The 19,005-nt window shown below is 39.2% G+C and overlaps 1 protein-coding gene across 3 annotated transcripts; it reads left to right on the top strand.

Moving 5' to 3' along the window:
* The first annotated feature begins 2,431 nt into the window (after positions 1-2,431).
* MACIR (macrophage immunometabolism regulator) lies at positions 2,432-13,664 on the top strand. Of its 3 annotated transcripts, none has more exons than XM_063423053.1 (2): positions 2,432-2,634; positions 11,308-13,664. In XM_063423053.1, exon 2 carries the CDS (start codon positions 11,329-11,331, stop codon positions 11,950-11,952), a length of 624 nt encoding a protein of 207 aa, XP_063279123.1. In that variant the 5' UTR covers positions 2,432-2,634; positions 11,308-11,328; the 3' UTR covers positions 11,953-13,664. The 3 variants fall into 3 exon arrangements, with proteins under 3 accessions (XP_063279123.1, XP_063279122.1, XP_063279124.1); XM_063423052.1 differs by lacking the exon at positions 2,432-2,634 and adding an exon at positions 2,684-3,125; XM_063423054.1 differs by lacking the exon at positions 2,432-2,634 and adding an exon at positions 6,173-8,916.
* The last annotated feature ends 5,341 nt before the right edge of the window (positions 13,665-19,005 follow it).

Genomic DNA, 19,005 nt, shown 5'->3' with positions numbered 1-19,005 from the left:
GCTTAAGAAATTTAATTTAGGTTTTAAGTAAACTTTCACTGTATTCACTGCTCTGCTAAGTTTTTAACTTAGCCAGAGTAGTTTAAGAAATGACTAAACTTTTGAATTTGGATGGCAAAAGTTGCAAGTTATATGGCAATATGTAATATTTCTTTCTTTGTCTTTTAATATAAAAATATTCTTTGTTTTTCCCCAGCCCCCAATATAACATTATTCTGCCACATCAGCCATACCCTCCTCAGAGCTGCTTTTCTCTTCCGTTTCCCCTGCCAGATTAGTACCGTGGTTTTTATCCTGAACGTGGTTCTGGATTTCCAGCAAAAATCAGATTTTCAAAATAGTGGTGACATCCCTTCAAAAGGGAAAGTGAGTATTTAATAAAAATGTTTGTCTCATTAGGCTTTGGAATTAAATCCAAATGTACAGAGAGCCAAAGAATGAGTGAATTTTCTATAAATAGCTCAGCTTTCAGCTGTTTAATTTAATAACTTCACTAATGCTTAAAATACCACAGCAGTTTCCAATGTATAAATACGGAATACAGGAATAGCAAGAAAAATAAGCCTTTTGATAATAGCACTCTAAGGATAATAAGTCAGGAAGAGCCTGAAGAGAAGAATAAAAATTGAGCAGTTTTCTATGTATTTTATCTTTAATTTTGTGTTTGCTTACAAATTGTCCTGTATTGTCATTTTAATTGACTGTCCTTGATGTGGGAAGCTACTGATGAGCATAGAAACTCTAAGATTTTGGTATTTCATGTTCTGGCCAGGATGATACAGAGAAAATGGCTTATAATGGTCCCTCTGTTGCAGTAGGGCGAAAAAGTGTTAATCAGATCTTATGTAGGAAAACAATGCCCAAGTTGTCTAAATTATCTTCATTTTCCATGTAAAACATTGGATGCTTTGATAAACATTGCAAAAAAGCAATGAAATACAGTAGTTTATCTTGGGAAAACCTTAACAGCATGATTGCATTGAAAATGCAAAATTTTGAAAATTATGGGGATTTAGGAAACTGTTGGTTCATTTTCAAATATTTGGTTTGGAATTTGAATACTAGCTTTAGGAGAAGACTTCAGGATCTTCCTTCCTTTTGGTGCCTAGAAATTTAGAAGTTTTGCACCATGTTAATTCTGTCAGTGTGATAAATGTTTATAAATTTTACAGTTAATTAATACTAAAATATCTGGAGAGAGGAGGGGAACACATGATGGGACAGGACTGCTAATCTGTAAAACACATTTTCTTTTAAACAGTTATGTAGACAGAACACATTATAATCACCTCCAAGCACCTGTTGTCTTCTAAAGTCAATCACTACTACTGCCTGCCCCCTCCTTGTTGGAGCTCCATTCCAGAGTCTGACTGAAAACTCAGTTGACAGCAAAAGCAGGAAGTTGTTGGGAGGAAGTTTGTTGGGAGAAAGTTGTGATATATTAACATACAAGATCTTACAGCCTCATTTGTACCTCGGAACAACATAGGAAAATAGGATTTCCCACTCAGGCCAGTATTGCAGGTGTCAACATAAACCAAAGGAGTTTGTGTATGTAACCGAAATGGAGCATTGTAATGCCCCTGAATTACACTCCAGGTTCCTTTTTTTAGATTGCTGCTTGACCAGATACATTCCCCATGTTTGGTGCTAAATTTACTAATTTAGTTCTTCAGAGCACTTTTGTGATCTTGCAAACCTTATGACTCTTGAGGACTTGCAGAGCCTGTAATTATAATTCCTTACAAAAACTTTGGGTTTTATTTCTCTGTTGTTCAAGCTGAGAATTTCCAAGAAACACAAGTTCCAGGAGCATCTGGGTGCACAATGGTTAGTCTGGGTGCATATGGAATGCTGACATCCCTCAGTGCAATTCAGGAGCGCAGCACCTGCAACTTTCTTGGCAGGACCATTGGGACTAGAGACAGAACAGAACATGGCCTTTGTACAAGGGTCATCCATGCCTTCCCAATCAGAGTAATAAACTTGAGCTGTGTATTTAAGAATGACTCTTTAAAAGACTCAGTTTCAGAAACAAAACCTAGCTTAAGTCCACCCCTAGGGGTTTAAGAACTGTGTGGTAGAGCTCGTAACCATTATTAAAGGGCAAAAACAGGACTATGACATCGCACTCTTTCTCCCCCTTTTATTTTACTTGCAAAGGCCAAGTTAAGCAATTTTTTGCAAGGTTTGCTGCAGCAACGGCATCTTTGCTTTCCAAAGCAAATGGCATCTTTCCCTACTGCAGAGCAATGCAGTAGGGAAATTACCTAATTGGTTGTTAGCAAAACCCATTACTAAAGGTTTGTTATGTAGTCAGCGTTCTAACTTTGTAGGCGGCGTGGAAATACTACAGAAATGGGCGGTATTCCCGTGATTAGAAAGTCACTAAGAGATGGTCACTTGATCCACTCTCGCGTGGCGGAACTAACGTTTATTACACGGGCCCAGGACAGGTTGGAAGAAGCCGACGCTCAGGCCGGGGAGGCAGGCGGAGCTCGGGGCGGCCCGGAGACACCGCACGGAGCCGCCGCCGCGCTCCGCCCTCCCCAGCGCCGGGCGGGCCCGGGGAACCGGCGCGCCCCGCACGCCGCCCCTGGCAGCCGCTGCCGCGCGGGCCGCGCCGGGCCGCAGGTAGGAGCGGGCGGGAATTGAGCCCCGGCCCCGTGACCTCTGGCCTGCCCTCGGCTCCCGGAGCTGGGTGGGCCCAGGGAGGGGCCGTGGGGCGGGAGCCGTGCGGGGCGGGCGGTGGTGCCGCCGGCGGGGAGACCTGCGGAGCCGCACGGTGCGGACCGGGCGTCCCCGAGGGCGGCGGCGCCTCCGCCCGCTCCCGGCGGCGGCGGGGCCCGGGACTGCGGATGGGCCGTGCCCGGGCAGCGCCGGGCGGCGCGGGGCGAGCGGCGGCCCCGCGCTCTTGCAGGCCCCGGGGCCCGCCCTGTGGCCCCGAGTGCGGCGGGGCTGAGCCGGTGGGGAGGAGCAAGGCAGGAGCTGCCCGGCGGCTTCAGAAGGAGAGCGGGTGGCAATCGCTGTGTGTGCAGGGAAGGCGGAGAGTCGCCGTGCGGGGCCTGCAGCCTGCGCTGAGGCTGCTCCTGGTGCGCTCTCCGTGCCACCCGATACGTGACAGTGTAAGCGGTGGAAAAGCCCAGAACTTACCTGTTTGGGGCTGTATGTAGTATTAGTGTATATGTGTATTTAGTGTGCATAACCGTCTGCTCAGCTGCGGTTTAAAGCTACTGGCAGCCCCATACTGTCAGGCAAGTGATAAACTTGAACATGACCTTACTATTGATTCTGACAGTAACAATGTGTACTAGTGCACAGCCTTCTGTGGTAGCTTTATATTTCTTTGTTATAAATTTTGCTTACTGAAGAGTGGACAAACTGAGAGTTTTGTCTTAACGTTCACTGTATGGCCTGTGAAGCTCACTGGCTGCCCTTGAGAGCCTTGCCACACTCAAAGGTGCATTGAAATGTTACTTCAGAGTGTGAAACTTGCTAAGGTGCTTTGGTTCATTAGCAGGCATGTTTTTCCGGTTCTCTCTCTGCACATTCACTGGAAGAATGTCTTTGAGCAGCTGCAGTGCTGTTTCGAGTGGTCTGCAGAATGCAGGAAAACAGTCTCAGACCTTAATTCTCTGTATATATTATTTATATGCTGATTTATATAGGGATTTTGCCTAGCATAAATATATTCTCTATTACAAAGAAATCTATTACAAAGTTTTCTCGAGTTGCTGCAGCAACATCGTATGACATCGGGCCAGGATGTCATACGTGTGTGCTTGCATAGCTACATGCAGAAATGAATCGATGTCGGGAAGCTGCTCCTCCCACAGCCCCTTGCTGTTGGTGTATTTTGAACTATATCCCAGCTAACCGGGTGTGCTTGCTTCAGTTTTGGGATTTTTCCCCCTTGAGGAAGAGTATTTGTTAGGATAATGAAGACAGAGGAGGGTTGTTCTCGCAGTGGCTTTGAAGCAGAGGGAGATGAGGCAGTGGCAGTGCAATCACTGAAATTAGGCTCTTGCGTAAGGGTAATGACATTATAGTGTGGCTGTACAGTCTCTTCTTTGATCAGCCTTACGCTGCTGGCTTGGCCTCCAGGCATGTATAATCATACACAAATGTGGTGTGGTGTGGCAAAGTCAGATTAGTCGGAACTGAGCATTCCAGGAGGAAGATTTCTGTTCACACTAACTGTGAGTTTAATAGAAATTTACTGTAACAGCAGGTACTGTTGGTCTTTTATTAGTTGTTACTCCATACTTGAATTACACTTGTTTTCAAGCAGCATTTAAGTAAGGGAAGGAACATTTGAGAAGCAGGCAAACAACAAAACTTTAAAGCCTTTATGTACATTGCTTTAGTGAGCTTGAGAAAGTGCTTAACGTGCTTCTGTTAAAAAAAACTGAAAAAAATAAATTGCATTGATTAAATATATTTTTCATAATATCTGTGACTAGGCCTATTTTTAAAGTTTCTTTCTTTGAGTAGCTATTCCTAATCAAAGGCTGAATATTGTATGGTTTAGGCTGATCGTTTCAAAACAATGTCACCAGAGCCACACTGACTTGTGAGCATGGAATACCACCCAACCTGAATTTCTTCTCTAATGTGGACACAAAAACAGTGTCCCACTGGAACCTTGGTCTTTAAAGAAAAGAAATCGGTACTAGGTGAAAACTGGAGTACTTCAAGCACTCTTTTGTTTGTTTGTTTCTGTCTCTTGTTTTTTAAAGGCAGTTTAGTTTTTTGTTGACAAGTGAGGTTGTTTGGGGTCTTCCCAAATGGGCTAGCCTGAAAATACAAAGGACTTTGAAAGTGAAACTTAGATTTTAGGTGATGAGAAGATGGAAGATGCAAAATACAGAGAAGTAAAAATGAAATGATAAAGGAAACGTTATTCTACTTACTAATCCAATAAAGAATAAAAAATATTTGTGTTGCAATATGCATGCATATGTCTCACTGCTCCATTTTTTGATGAGTCAGCATAGTTAACAACCACCTTTATGCTGGCCAGGAACATCATTTTACTGACCAAGTGAAGGGGACGTGTTTATCTGTGATTCAATCCAGCAAGGGAGTCGCATTGTCCGTGTGGAAGACTAAATATTTCAGAGAAGTTACTGTCTGTTAAACACTTCCATCTAGTATTGCTTGGCAGAGAAATGTTAAATAGCCTTTTTCCCCACCATCTTTTTTCACTTCTGCTTGCTAAGTCTGCTCATACAAAATTCATTAGTCTGGTCAGACTCTTGACATTCCATCTGTCTCTTTGTGAATCGTGTGCTCTGTCATGCGGATCTGGTCTGAGCTAGTCACTTGTGTTGCTAGTTGTGATTTCTCAGTAATGCGCTAATGACAGTCTTCAATTTTAAAAGGTAGTTTTCTGTATAAAGCTGTGTTAGTAACAAGAATTTAAAAAAACCTGTTACTGCTACTTGGAGTAGGAGCGTAATGGTAGAAATTGATGTAATCATCTTTTCAAAAAGAACATTTTGTAAATCCTGGTTTTCTGTAAGCCATGTGGTATTTATTGCTTGGTATACTGGGTAGCTGAATGGCTTAAAATTGTACCTGTTGATAAGACACCCCCCCAGTACACACACACACTTTATTAGTTGTTTTGTAGGCTGTTGTTTTACGTTATATTCTGAAGTTACTGCACTGGCTTTATTAAGTCAGTAGTATCAGTTCATGTTTTCTTAAGGCCTGTAGGATTATAGCGTGTGTCTTATGCATAATTTCATTTTCTTGCATGTAATTTTGAGGAAGTAGATCAGTGCTACGCTTAGTTATTACTCCATCTGAGTGTTGTCTGATCTGATACAACAGTTTCATATTGCCCACATTCTCTTCAGTTTAAGGAGTATGGAATTTCTTGTAAGGAACAACAAACCCCTTCTTTTCCCCTTCAGACTGCAAGGGGAATGATGTAGATCTTATTTTTTACTCTTCACAAAGAGACTGTTGAAATAATTGAAAATGTCCTGGCTTCACATGTTGGTGATTTCACTTACTCCTGATGTTTAACAGACAAACATCTTTTAAGTGCATTGTGTATATCAAGTAATGGTAGCACAGAGAGGGGAAAGTGTCAAAACTGGCTTGATATTTCTGTTCAGTATGTTTGACTCTTTTACAGTTGGTATCACCACTGTCATCTCTATTTGACTTTTTCTTGTTGCAACTACTATCATTTTATCAATATGACATATCTTAGTGATTCTTAAGTAATGGTATTGCTACAGGCTTGGCATCTAGGAGGAAGAATCAGTTCTTAAGAAGAAAACATTTACTAAATGGACAGAAATCTAATGCTTAGCTAAAAAAAAAAAAAAAGATGTGATGTCAAATCAATTCCAATTCTAGCTGAGGAGATAAGTAATAACAGAAATGCCAAATTACAGAGAGCTAATTATTTTATTAAGAGTAGCTTACAATGGTTCCAAAATAATGCACACTTCCTACAAAGCATAAGAGTATCAAGGAAAACCCCTCTTCATCTTTCTTTGTCTTTAAATACTGAGTAATTAAAGTTTGTAAGTCACATTTCTTTCCTCAGAAAGACTGTAAGTAATACATGTAAAAGAAGAAATAAAACTGTATTGGGGGAAAAGACCCCACAAGGCTTTGAGTGCAGTGAGGCACATGGCAAGAAGTCACTTCAACAGTAAATCATTTACAGTGCATAAATTGTGATATAAGGCCCCGGTGTGTCATGCATGTCTGCTTTTCATTTGTCTCATGTTATGAGAAGGATATGAATGGTAGCTGAAAACTTTGTGAAAGATTCAATAACCAGAAAGCATTTATATTTGCAAAATTGGAAATTTTGATGGTTTTACGCCGAAAGAAAAACCCAAGAATATTAATGTGTCCTTACAGTGATTTTTAGTCATTATTGTAATATTTATCTTCATTATTTCCCTGCTCTGTGTTTTAGACTATTTTTTTAGTATTTATCTGGATTGGGTCTGGTTACTTTATATGCGGAGCCTGCTTTAAATATACAAAAAGAATTAATAAAACCCTGTAAAATCTCATTGAATTTTATTCTGGAGGCCATTCTTGTAGGTATTGTTCAAATGAATTCCCTTGGTAACTGCTATTTTCAGTTATTTTGTGTCTTTTTTAATATGTGGACCAGCAGCAAAGGAGGTGCCATCTTGTTCTTAGTCTCCTTCCTTAGAGTCAATAAAAATCTTTAATTATAAATTGCCTTGAATTGGCATCACTGTTGTCATTCTGTTTGAGAGGCAAGAAGAAAAGCCAGCTGTGACCTGAAGTGGTAATCTTTTTAAGCTTTTTGTTTTTTCCAGAGTTATAACTGATGCTGGGAAGTACTGATGAGCTTACACTTGTAAATAGCAGTGAACATAATAGTAGTTATCAAATGCTTTATCACATTTAGAAATGCCCTAAAAATACTGTCAAAAAGTTTTAAATATCTATTTATATGTGATGGTACCTACACTCACTGTGAATCTCAAATTATTTTCGATTTTCTTTCATAGGAGTCTTCTAAATAATATCTTTATTTCTTTTCTGTTTTCTTTTCCTGGATAAGGATACAAATAATTTTGAAATCATATGGCAGTTTGAATAAGGGGCATTAAAATCTTGGGAAAGAAGAGCTGAGCACATGCATGCTGAGTTTTGTTCCTTTGCTCATGAATCTGGCCAGGCATTCCTGTCACCAGCTAGCAGTGCTGTTCCCTTGAGTTTTTGGTGTTTGTGGCACCAGCTGCTGATGCTGCTGTTGCTTTCAAATGTCTGATGCATTTCTTGGTTTTAATACTGTTCTTCACACTGCCACACAAAATGGGAGTTCTGCAGTTTCAGAACCTAAAGTACTAGGCTGGAACATGCTGACTTGAAGACCAGAAGACTTTCTGCTCTGATTTTGCTTTGTACTGGTTTACAGTGAGGGTAATTATGGTGCAGTTAGCTGTTGACTCATTCCCTTCTGCATGGTTAGTTTTCCAACCTCTTGGTTGATTGCTCTTGGTTACCAGAGCACACATCCATGTTGCAAACAAAAGTAAATTAATTTTAAAAGTTGTGTTCTGAGAAGAGCCTTTGTGTTACTTTCAGATTTAAGACTCCAAAAGTACATGAAGGTGTCTCTTCCTCCTTCCCTCTCTTTAGGGCACATACTGCTGTGGCAAATGATTGGTTTGTTCTGGGCTTGTTTGCTTTTGTTGGGATTTTTTTTTGTTGGTTATGCTGTTTATATGTGACCAGGTGATTAATATGAATAATTTCCAACCTTGCAGTATGTCCATTTTATTTCTACATTTTTTTAACATTATTTCAGTTCCTTTTAACAGAACAAATTGAGTCTTTCTGGAAGGTTCCAGGAGAGATTTCCAAACTGCAGCTAAAACTTGGGAATTAAGAGCAAGAACAGATACTTAGTTTCTTACATAAAATCACAGAGTTGCTGGAAGTTGTAATGCAGAATTTCTGTGTGCTCCAGTAATCGTGTTTCCTGGTGGTGTATAACATTAACTTAAGAAATTGTCATTAATACCTCTGTCTCAGCAGCTTAAGCCTCATCAAATTTACTGTTTCACTGCTTGGTATAGTGTTAAAGTAGGAAACAATTGCTTTTGCTATTCTAAAACAGGCAGTTGACTCTATAAATACATAGACTTTAATTAAATATAATGGGAAGCATTTTGCAGTTGTGTAAATTTTCTACAGTGAAAAAGTTCAGTGTCTGGTTTGCTTCAGTATTTCAACTCTTTCGACTGTTTTACCTGTATTGTTTGTTTCACAGAATTGTTAGGGCTGGAAGGGATTTCTGGAGATCATTTAGTCCAACCCCAGACCACCTAGTGCAACCCCAAACTGCTAAAAAATTCACTGGATGAAGTGCATCTGCAAAAGTTACAGTACACAAAACTGGTAATGAAGAATCCTAAATACCCCATGACTGTGAGAATGAAAAGAGACCGTTTAAGACTAAAGGAACATTAGAAATAGTCTCTCCATAACATAAGTCTGTTAACGGCAAATCCTCTTTAGCAGAACTATTAGCATTTTGTTCACACTAGTTTATTAGCAGATTATTATTATATTATTATTATTATTACTATTTATTTATTACAGGGAGCAGCAGGTTGACTGGGGACTAAGCAGGGAAGAAGAGGTAGGAACATCACACCGCAGTCACTTAAATCCAGGGTTAAACCAAGATCCTTTTGGTCTGGGTAGACACAAAGGAGAAATACCAACCAGATATCTTCAAGAGGTAAAAAAAATCACAAAAGTTTACTAGTGAGCTGTAGAAGATGAGGAGCTTTGTCAAATGATTTAGTACAACATGAAACACCACAGTCTGCTGAACATAGAAAACCTTTAAACACATTTGACATTATCATCTATGAAAGGAAAGAAGAAGAAAGAGAGGGAGAAAGATAGGAAAGATGTAGAAAACCAGACATAGCTATCAACTCCTGGGTTCCAGGCATGTAAAGCTCCAAGATGAAGATATGGTTAAAGCACAACATGCCTTGTGGCCAGCCTTCTTAAAGATCCTTCCTCCCAGCTGGGATTTTTGGTTGCTTGGCCACTCAGGAGCTGGGTTAGGCAACACTGGGGAGCTGCTTCTGTTGTGCCATGACTGATGGACACTGTGGGGCTGGGTCAGGGCACCACCTCACCAGAGCAATGCCTGACCCACCCCATTTCAGACGTTCCAAGCCCCCAAAATCTCTCAAAACAGATTTCTACTCTGATAGAACACTATTTGAACTGCTCCTTCCCAGTCCCTTAAGAGAAACAAGGTAATCTTATATTTTGCATAAGGCTAGTATTTTCTTTTGCAAGTCATACTTGCATACAGCTCCCTCTCTTATTTTAAAACAAATTGATTGAGTGGTCTTAATGGGATTTTTGGGGGGTATCTAATTGCAGAAGATGAAATAAAGTATTTCCTTGTTAGTTGCATCAGTGCTACTTAACCTGTGGCATTCTAAACCTCAAAATGGCAGCAAATATAGCTTCAAAAGTTTGCAAACTCTTGGAATTGTTTTAAGTTAATCTTATTTGTGAAATATTGATATTTTGAATGTAGTTTATGGTCACATATAATGAATTTCAGAATTGTTTCTGCTTAACACTTAGATGCTAACTTTCCTTCCTCTGAGTCTCGTTGCCTTTAAACATGACATAGCTAGCTGGAATTTTTTGTGAAGTATATTGATTACAGAGCCACTAGCTACAGTTTAGAGCAAAGGTGAGTCTGACAATGAAGAAAGCATAGATTTGGAAACAAATGTGACCTTTCAGTTTTGTGAATTAGCTGTGTCACTGAAATGGTTCAGATGATGCTGAAAATAGAAATGAAAGCAAGGCTTTCCGGTATTCTGGCATCTACTGATGTATCCTTGCTGGAATGGTGACCAAATCTTTCCATGTTAGAGGTGGTAATAGCCTGCAGTGAGCACTTGTGTCTGTAAAGGCACCAAATAATGTATTTGGAAGAGTTATGAGGGAAGAGTAAAATAGTCTGTTTCCAAAAGAAATAGGACAAAATGAAATAAGTATTGCTTGTTCTTAAGATGCTTATAAGAATCTAGTGCTATATTCATTAAATTAGTGTACTTTGTTAGAAATACATTAGAATCATATTAGAATAAAAGAGTGTGATTTTGATTAATTGTGAATAAAATGATAGGTGAATTTTCTTGGGGAGTGGGTGAGGATTGCTGATGACCTAATCAGACAGGTGTGGAACAGCTAGCATGCCATTCTTTGAATTCAAAGCAAGCCATCTGCACATCTGGAAGATGGAAGCATTGCAGTATATCAGATTGGGTCTGGTCCGTGATCATACCTGAATGAGGTGATAACTTTTAGGCATGTTCTTTGAAAGCTTTGTTTAATAAGAATATTGTCAGTAGACAAATCACACAGTAAAGATGGGGGAAGCTGCTATGAATCTAGCTGAATGGATGTAGATGCTCCAAGAGGTGAGGGACTACAAGGAATAAATACACCAAAATGCTAAAATAATGATCCAGAGAGATGCTCCATTTTTGTGTATTACAGTGTTCAGGTACATTTTTAGCTATTTAGAATTATCTTTGTGATACCTTTTATTAAAAAACCCACCCAAGATAATTTTGAAAGACAGATGTTGGCGATAGTTCTGTGACAGTCTGCAGAGAGCTAAGACCAGGCTGAATAGGGAAGTACTGGTTATGACTTCCAGGTGATACAGACCTCCATTCCTGTGGTCCTTTCTCAGCCCCTTGTGTTGCATTTTCTGATCAAGCCGTGTTTTATTTTTAGGAGCAAAGCTTTGTGTTTAAAATGGAAGTTGATGTGAATGGAGAGTCCAGAACTGCCCTCTCCACCCTCCCTGTGCCTCGTGCAGAGGTGAGTTCTGCAGCCAGGATGGAAGCAGAAAAGCCACGCTGTTCCAGCACCCCCTGCTCACCGTTGCGGCGGACAGTTGCGGGATATCAGATCCTTCACATGGATTCTAACTATCTGGTTGGTTTCACAACTGGAGAGGAGCTGCTAAAATTAGCCCATAAGTATACGGGAAGTGAAGAGAATAAAGGAGAATCTGGTCTTAACTTGGGCTCCAAACATCTTGATTCAGGACTTCCACGTGCCTCACGTTTATACAAAACTAGAAGTCGGTACTACCAGCCATACGAGATCCCAGCAGTAAATGGAAGGAGGAGGAGACGGATGCCCAGCTCAGGGGATAAATACAATAAAGCTTTACCATATGAACCTTACAAGGCACTTCATGGTCCCCTGCCTCTCTGCCTTTTGAAAGGTAAAAGGGCTCATTCAAAATCCCTGGACTACCTCAATTTAGACAAAATGAACATTAAGGAACCTGCTGACACAGAAGTGCTACAATACCAGCTTCAACACCTTACTCTTAGAGGGGATCGTATGTTTGCAAGGAATAGCACATGAGCTATCATCTCAAATTTAGAAATGGTTTCTGATCTTTTCTCTGTTGCTGCAAAAATCCACTGTTGTACTGTGTACAGGACTGTTCACGTTATAGATGGTTTTATCAGCTCAGTGTTACCAGAAAGTAATTCATTTGAATACAGTCTTGGCAATGCAGTGTTCTACAAATACTTGGAGAGAGAAATCTTTTCCTGATCAAGCAGCTTCTGATGCAGATTTGACTGCAACTAGTGGATATTTCTTTGGACACATTTTAACAAAAAAAGCTTTTGATTTTTAGGATTTTTTTTCTGTACTGCTACATCTAGTATTTACAGTAATTCAACACTGAAAAATTGGTGATGTCTGCTTGGTTGTTACTAGTTTTGGCTTGATGTTAGAAACTGCTCTTGGATAACTCAAGGAGGTTTTTTTGATTTTTTATTTTGTAAAATGTATGGGTTTTTCTTAACACATGGATAGGAAAGTGAACTTGACGAATCACTTGCTATTTAAACAGTCCAATTCATGTATTTTGAGACTGCACTTGTACTGGTAATGTGAGTGAGATTTGTTCATAAAAGAAACCTTTGCTACTTGAATCCTATTAAATTATTTTTTTAGTTTCTGCATGGAAGTAATTGCTTTGTCCCTTTTATTCTATAAAACTTTCAGAATAAATATTTCAGTTATTTAAAGCAAATCTTTCAGGAAATGAAGTTTTTGGGGAGATTTTTTTTGTTTCTTTTTGTCTTTTTTTTTTTTTTTTTTTGTGGTTGGTTGGATAGGGTTTTGTTTCTTTGGTTTTTTGGGAATTTTTTTAGTAGATTTTGGTTTTACAATGTCTTGACAAACTGGAATGTCTGTAGTGGTATGCTGGTAAAGTCTTTGATTTTAATTTGTGATTTTCATTTCACCTATAGTAGCAGAAGGTGTCAATTTCAGCATAGGTTTGGAAATTCCATTGAGTCGAAGCACTGTACACAAGCTCTGGGGGCAGATTTTTTCTTGACAAGAGTGCAAGTGAAATATTTCTTTTCAGCATTGAAGAGATGATCTTGAATTTTTCAGCAGAATAATGCACTGGAATACTTTTGTTACTTAATAAATTTTTATCCAAACATGACATCAAGTGCAGTTTTGACACCTGTGTTCCTAGATGTGTTTAAAACATTTTGGCAACCTTAGTTTAAAAATGAAAAATAGTTTTCATAACTGTCTTTTATTTTAGGTGCAGTCTTTTACTGAAGCAGTGCATAACTTGATTTTGCTTGATGACCTCTGCAGAAGTTAAAAATAATTTCATGTTGCTTTGAAACATAAATTATTTGAGCAGTTGTTTCTGTTAGAGTTAACATTTTGTTTGTTTATCACTCAGAATTACTAGAAAGCACTAGTTAGTGAAATGAAGAGTTCTTACACTGGAACTCCACAGTTTAAATGAAGGCAGCCTGCTAGTGAGCATTTTGTGGCTTGGTTATTTTTTAAAGTTTATTAGAAAATAAAAAACCCCAATGTGTATTTTTCAAAGTTAACTGCACTGATGTAAATTTAATGTATTGAACAATGGTCTTGAAAGTAAGGTCTTCCTATATAGTCTTTATAGAACAAAGAGTACAGAATACAGTCAGATGCCAAAGAGATGGGGGGATGTTTAAGGAATAAACACCACTGTTTATTGAAATATTAAATTGTATTTCTGGCTGAAAAATAAAAAAGGTATTATAAACAGCTGTTGTTGTGGATTCATTTGCTGTGTAGAAGAAAAAGAGGACATTTTAAAAAGTACAACTTTAGACCAGGGAACATTTAAAAGCAACTTGAGAGTTGGTGTCCTGGATTTCTGTGAAATAGATGCTTAGCTCTGTTCCTTTGTTTCAGGAAAAGGGCATCTTATGTGCATGTTTCTGAGGTTGTCCAGTGCCATAATCGTATGGCTGCACTAAGAGACTTGTTGGTGGCTATCTACCTGAGTTCAGACATAAAAAATGTGTTGGTATTTTTTCTTTGGTAATTTATTTGTCAGTGTCAGACATGGTCATGGTGTTTGCTTAACTGACACACACTTGCACCCCTCATAAGTGGGAAATACTGTTCACACTACCCATAATACAAACTAAGCAAGGAATTGTTAATAGGTAAATTAAGTTTTTTCTAAGTTTCGATGGTACCAAAGAATCAGAAACAAATTTTCCAACATAATCTATTTTTAGAAGTTCTATAGTGTAAGTTCTATAGTGTAATCTGGTTGAAGTCAGTTACTAAGTTTCACCTTCACCTTCTAAAAGGACAGAATTGGAAGAGATCATCCTTAGTGAGAAAATAGGCAGCAAGAACTAGAAAAAAATGCTTTGAATAAGACTAATTTTATAGTGGAGCTACAGTACAGAAGCATTAATAAGTTGTTAAGCTGTTGCAGGAAAAATCTAAATTAAAACTGAAAAATGTAGATCTATTACAAAGCAAATAGTTTTAAAGATAATGTCAAGCTTGGCAGCCAACGCTGAATTGCAGACCTGGCAAGTGTGTGTTTATTGATGATTCTGAAGATGACTTATTGCATGAATGGTTTGCTGTAATCTCTTAGTTAGGACATCAGTTTCCATGATGAGCGATTACACTGTAAGACGGGCACAAACACATGCCAGATAGACAGATTCTTGGAATAACACAATAGTGTTTGAATTACTGGTGGGTTTTTTCCTGTGTCTCAAGTGCATTGTTTTAGCCAGAAGGTAATGCCAACTTTCCAAGTCCTTGAAAACCTTCTGACAGATTATATGATTTTTTCCCCCCAGTGATTTTGCCAGGGTAGTATTTGTTTCTTCTTCATTCCGTCACAAAAGCACTCACGGAATATCAAACTACCTTCAGGTCTACAGAATGTGGAAGGCTTCCTTTCCTTCATGAAAGTAGCAAGGGAACATTAATATTTCAATACTCAGTCTTAACTTAAGTAGTTTGGTGGTAGAGAATGACATTGATGCACACCTACAAGAGTCCACGTTATAAGAACTGGGGAAAGAAAACTATCACTTGTGGGGGAAAAACCCAGAATCAGTTGTTTTGTGTTGAAAACAAAAGAGAAGGTAAGTAAATTAACTCACCGCATTCCATCCATTCTTAGCACATGAGTTCTCTTACCTTGCATATGCGTGGTATCACCTGTCAAGGAATTGGCCTGGACTAAAAAGAAGGGGAGAGCCTTGCACAGTGGTTTAATTTCTGTGGAGAGTGGAAGGACAGAAAGAATTCACCATAATATATGGGGGAAGGGCTGGAGAAATAAATGGGAAACCTCAGAGAAGCAGCGCTACAAGGACAGCAGGAGTGTGGTTCCAGTGTCAAAACAAAGTGAAGATGTGGAAGAAGATGAAGGTGTGCTGGCCTCAGATGTCTCTAGGAAGCAATAGAGTGTGTTTCTGTCCGGTTAAGGAAGCTGATGGGAAGATTTAGCAAAATGCTGTGATCAGTCTGGGCTGCAGTGAAGGTAGGAAGCAGGAGCTTGAGGCCGTGTGTCTAACACTTTCATATTCATAAGCTTAGATGAAATTTGATGAGAGTGCTAAAGGAATAATAAAAAAAATCTTTATTCCAGTTGAGTATGGCCTGAATTCAAATTCTGTGGTGTTTTATACTATTGAGCAGCCCTACCCACGTGAATAGTCAGTAGTCTGAAAAATCAAAACTTTTATCTATTAAGTTCCTTTATTATTAATTTCAGTTTAAAAAAACTAAGAAACTTTCAATCTTCATTATATATTATGGTATAAATACCAACTATGATATCTTGTAGGATTATTGTTACATTCCCTTTCCACATTTTGCTAGACTCTTGCCTGCTGAAGCTCCTTGTGAGCTGTTCTTTCTGTGATGAGACAGAAGTGCTAAAATATGCAAGAACATTGAGAACAGCACTGACAGCCTGAACCCTATGGGAAGATTGAGCAAGCCACGATTCGCTGTAGTGCTTTACATCAGCTGATTTTTCAGAAAGTCAAAAAACGTCCAAAAAAAGCATGAGGTACTGAGATGCCTTTGGAAGTCTATTTCAGGCCAGGAATGTTGCAGCATAGAGCTTCATGGTGTGAACTGCAAATGGATAAAAGCAGAAGGGGAGAGGGAATGTCACTGTGCACTGGAATATTGAACACCAACCTTTAAAGATAAGTGGATGAAAGCAGAAAAAAGAATGTATTAAACGCAAATTAATTTGTTTCTGCCCTCTCTCAATGATTTTAAGTTTTTTATGTTAATTGTAGTGAACATCTTCCAATTTTTCTCAGGGTTGTTGATTCCCTGAGATTCTCCTTGGGGTTGCTGTTCCCCAAGGTAATAAGGGTTCCCCCAAGGTTGCTGTTCCCTGGGAGTTTCCTCTGGGTTGCTGTTCCCAGAGGTAATAAGGTTTTCAGTCTTCTCTTCGCTCTGGGTGTTTCACACCGAAGCCAGAGACAACAAGTTGAGTCCAGCAGTTCGTGTTATCAAGCTGTTTATTCTTAATTATCTCTCAGTTCTTGTCCAGCTTTGCAAGGCGTCCCCAGCAGAGCAGGACACGCGGCAGACTGGGCGGATCAGAGAGCCCCGTACCTTATGTACAGTACCCCTGACCCAACCACTGTCCGAGACGTATTTTTTATTTACAAAATTTTACCAATACCTGCTACCTATACTAACATGTCAGTTCTACTCTAAGCCAATCTCTAAAACCCAACTCAGCACAAGATGGGGGATGAGAGCAAGAACAAGGAGGACAGGGGCCACTCCCCAATTCCTCCATCTTGTCTCTTCAGCCCCATATGCTAAGAATCCTAATTTCTATATTTATATTCTATAATAAACCGTCCACTACTTATTTCAAATTCTTAGGATTTGTGATTCTTCCTGCATGTGAGTGTTCACTCCCATGGATAGGAATCAGAGTCAGTGTCCTCCTGGGATCTGTGTGGGTCTAACTGACCCCCCTGGACAGATCCCAGACCCCCATGTCCAGTCTCCAAACCCTCCTGTACAGTCTTCAAACCCTCCAGAGTGGCCAGAGGAATATCCTGGACTCCAACAAATTTTTATGAAGAAAAATTGGATATCCAAAGTAGCAACAGCTCCAAGCAACTGACTGTAAGCAAGATTTTTACCTATCCATCTATAATAATGCTTTCTACAGAATTTAAATATTTTTATGAGCCTTTCAATATTTAGCTTTTTTTTTTTTTTTCAGAACTAGTCTTGGAGAAGAGATAATTGGAAAAAATATTGAAGAAAGACATACTGGTTGTGGTCTCAGTAAAAATGGTTGATAAACTTTCCTGTAAATAGTGGCCCTCCTATCAATTTAATAACTTTGAGATAGAACTGCAAACCTAGGGGAAAAAAAAGAATCATTCACCACTTCCAGCAGCAGAGGTGAGACAATAATTTGCACATTTTGAGAGACACAGCCATGTTTCAGAGATGATGAAATGCTTCACTGATACTAGTTTTAACATTTCAGAGAGACTTTTAGAAGGCTGGAGTACCCGATTCTCCTAGAAACACAATCATTGAGGCTGGAAAATGCCGTCAAGATCATTGAGTCCAGCCATTCACCCACTGCCAAGTCCACACTAAACCATGTGCGTGAGTGCCACATCTACAGGTCTTTAAATAACTCCAGGGATGGTTTTGCCACCATGGTCCTGGGTAGCCTGTTCCAGAGCTTGACAACCCTTAACATGAAGAAATTTCCCCCAATACCCAAACTAAACCTCCCCTGGTGCAACTTGAGACTGTTTTGTGTTGTCCTGTTGCTTGTTCTTTAGCAGAGCCTGACCCCTACCTGGCTACACCTTCTTCTCTGGTCGTTGTAGAGAGAAACAAGGTCCTAAGCCTCCTTTTCTCCAGGCTGAGCCCCCCCAGCTCCCTCAGCTGCTCCTCATCAGCTCCATTCACTTCTCTGGGCTCACTCCAGCACCTCTGGAGTCTTCTTGCAAGAGGCAAAATAATTGAACATTGAATTTGAGGTGCAGCTGATTTTTTGAATGTTTTTATCTGCCATCCATTTTCAGTAGGCTAGTGACACATTTGAAACAACTTCAGTCTTAGATCTAGGTTCTAAAAAACATGGGGAGAAAAAATTCTTCCTTATTCTTACATACTCTTGTCATATAATATGTGCTTTATATGATTAACTGCAGAGTCATCCAAGATTTTAATCAATATTGAAATTGCTGCTGCAGAAATTGGTAACTTTCTATCTGGCCTCAAAAAGATGGGTTTTTTAAATGCATATAAATGTTGGAATTTTCCCTACTTACATGATTTAGGCTTCCAGTTAATGGGGAGATTGCCATTGGTTTTGATATTAGAGGATCTGGACTTAAGAAAAATAAAGCTGTGACACTATTTTGCTGTAAAACCTCCAGTTAACTGCCTGCATTCCTATCTCCTGTGGAATTCTGATTGATAAATTTAGAACTTCAGCCAGAAGGTAAGACATTTTTGGAATGAAAAGGTTGCCTTAGGTGGCAAAATTTCCAGGGAAAATAAATATGACTTTGTTTTGTCTGATTAAAAAATATTGTCAGTTAAAAAATGTTTATGTCAGGAGAAATAATTCTGGGGGCAATACTTTTTGTATTTATTTGACTGTGAGCTGAAGGCAGAAACCTTATGATAGCATAATACTAATTTATGTAAATGCTGCCAGAAAAAAAAAAAAAGAAAAAGTATATCTGTTAATAAAAGGAGACATGACAGTGGCTTTGCTCAGTAACTGGAATCATCCACAGTATCTTTTAAAGACAATTTAGAAAAACAAAACCATAACAATAGGTATCTGCAGTATTCTATTCACACAAGTGAAAAGTTTTCTTGTATCTTTGATCTGGGAAGTCCATTTAATCCTCATGTGGTGTAAAAAGGTAGTAATCCTGACTGATCAACTGGCAGAAGTTTAAATTTGCTGCAGAGGGAGGGTCAGCAATGGTGCTTGATGGGGCAATTCCTGCAGAGCAAGTAATCATTCTGCTATAAGCACCCTCTTAGACTGAATGTGTTCTCTGATTGGAAGACTAAATCTGTCTTTATTCACTGATAAAA

Source organism: Prinia subflava, chromosome Z, assembly GCF_021018805.1.
Source record: "Prinia subflava isolate CZ2003 ecotype Zambia chromosome Z, Cam_Psub_1.2, whole genome shotgun sequence".
Lineage (NCBI taxonomy): Eukaryota > Metazoa > Chordata > Aves > Passeriformes > Cisticolidae > Prinia > Prinia subflava.
The sequence above is the reverse complement of the archived record's forward strand: the minus strand, read 5'-3'. Positions and strand labels throughout refer to the sequence as shown.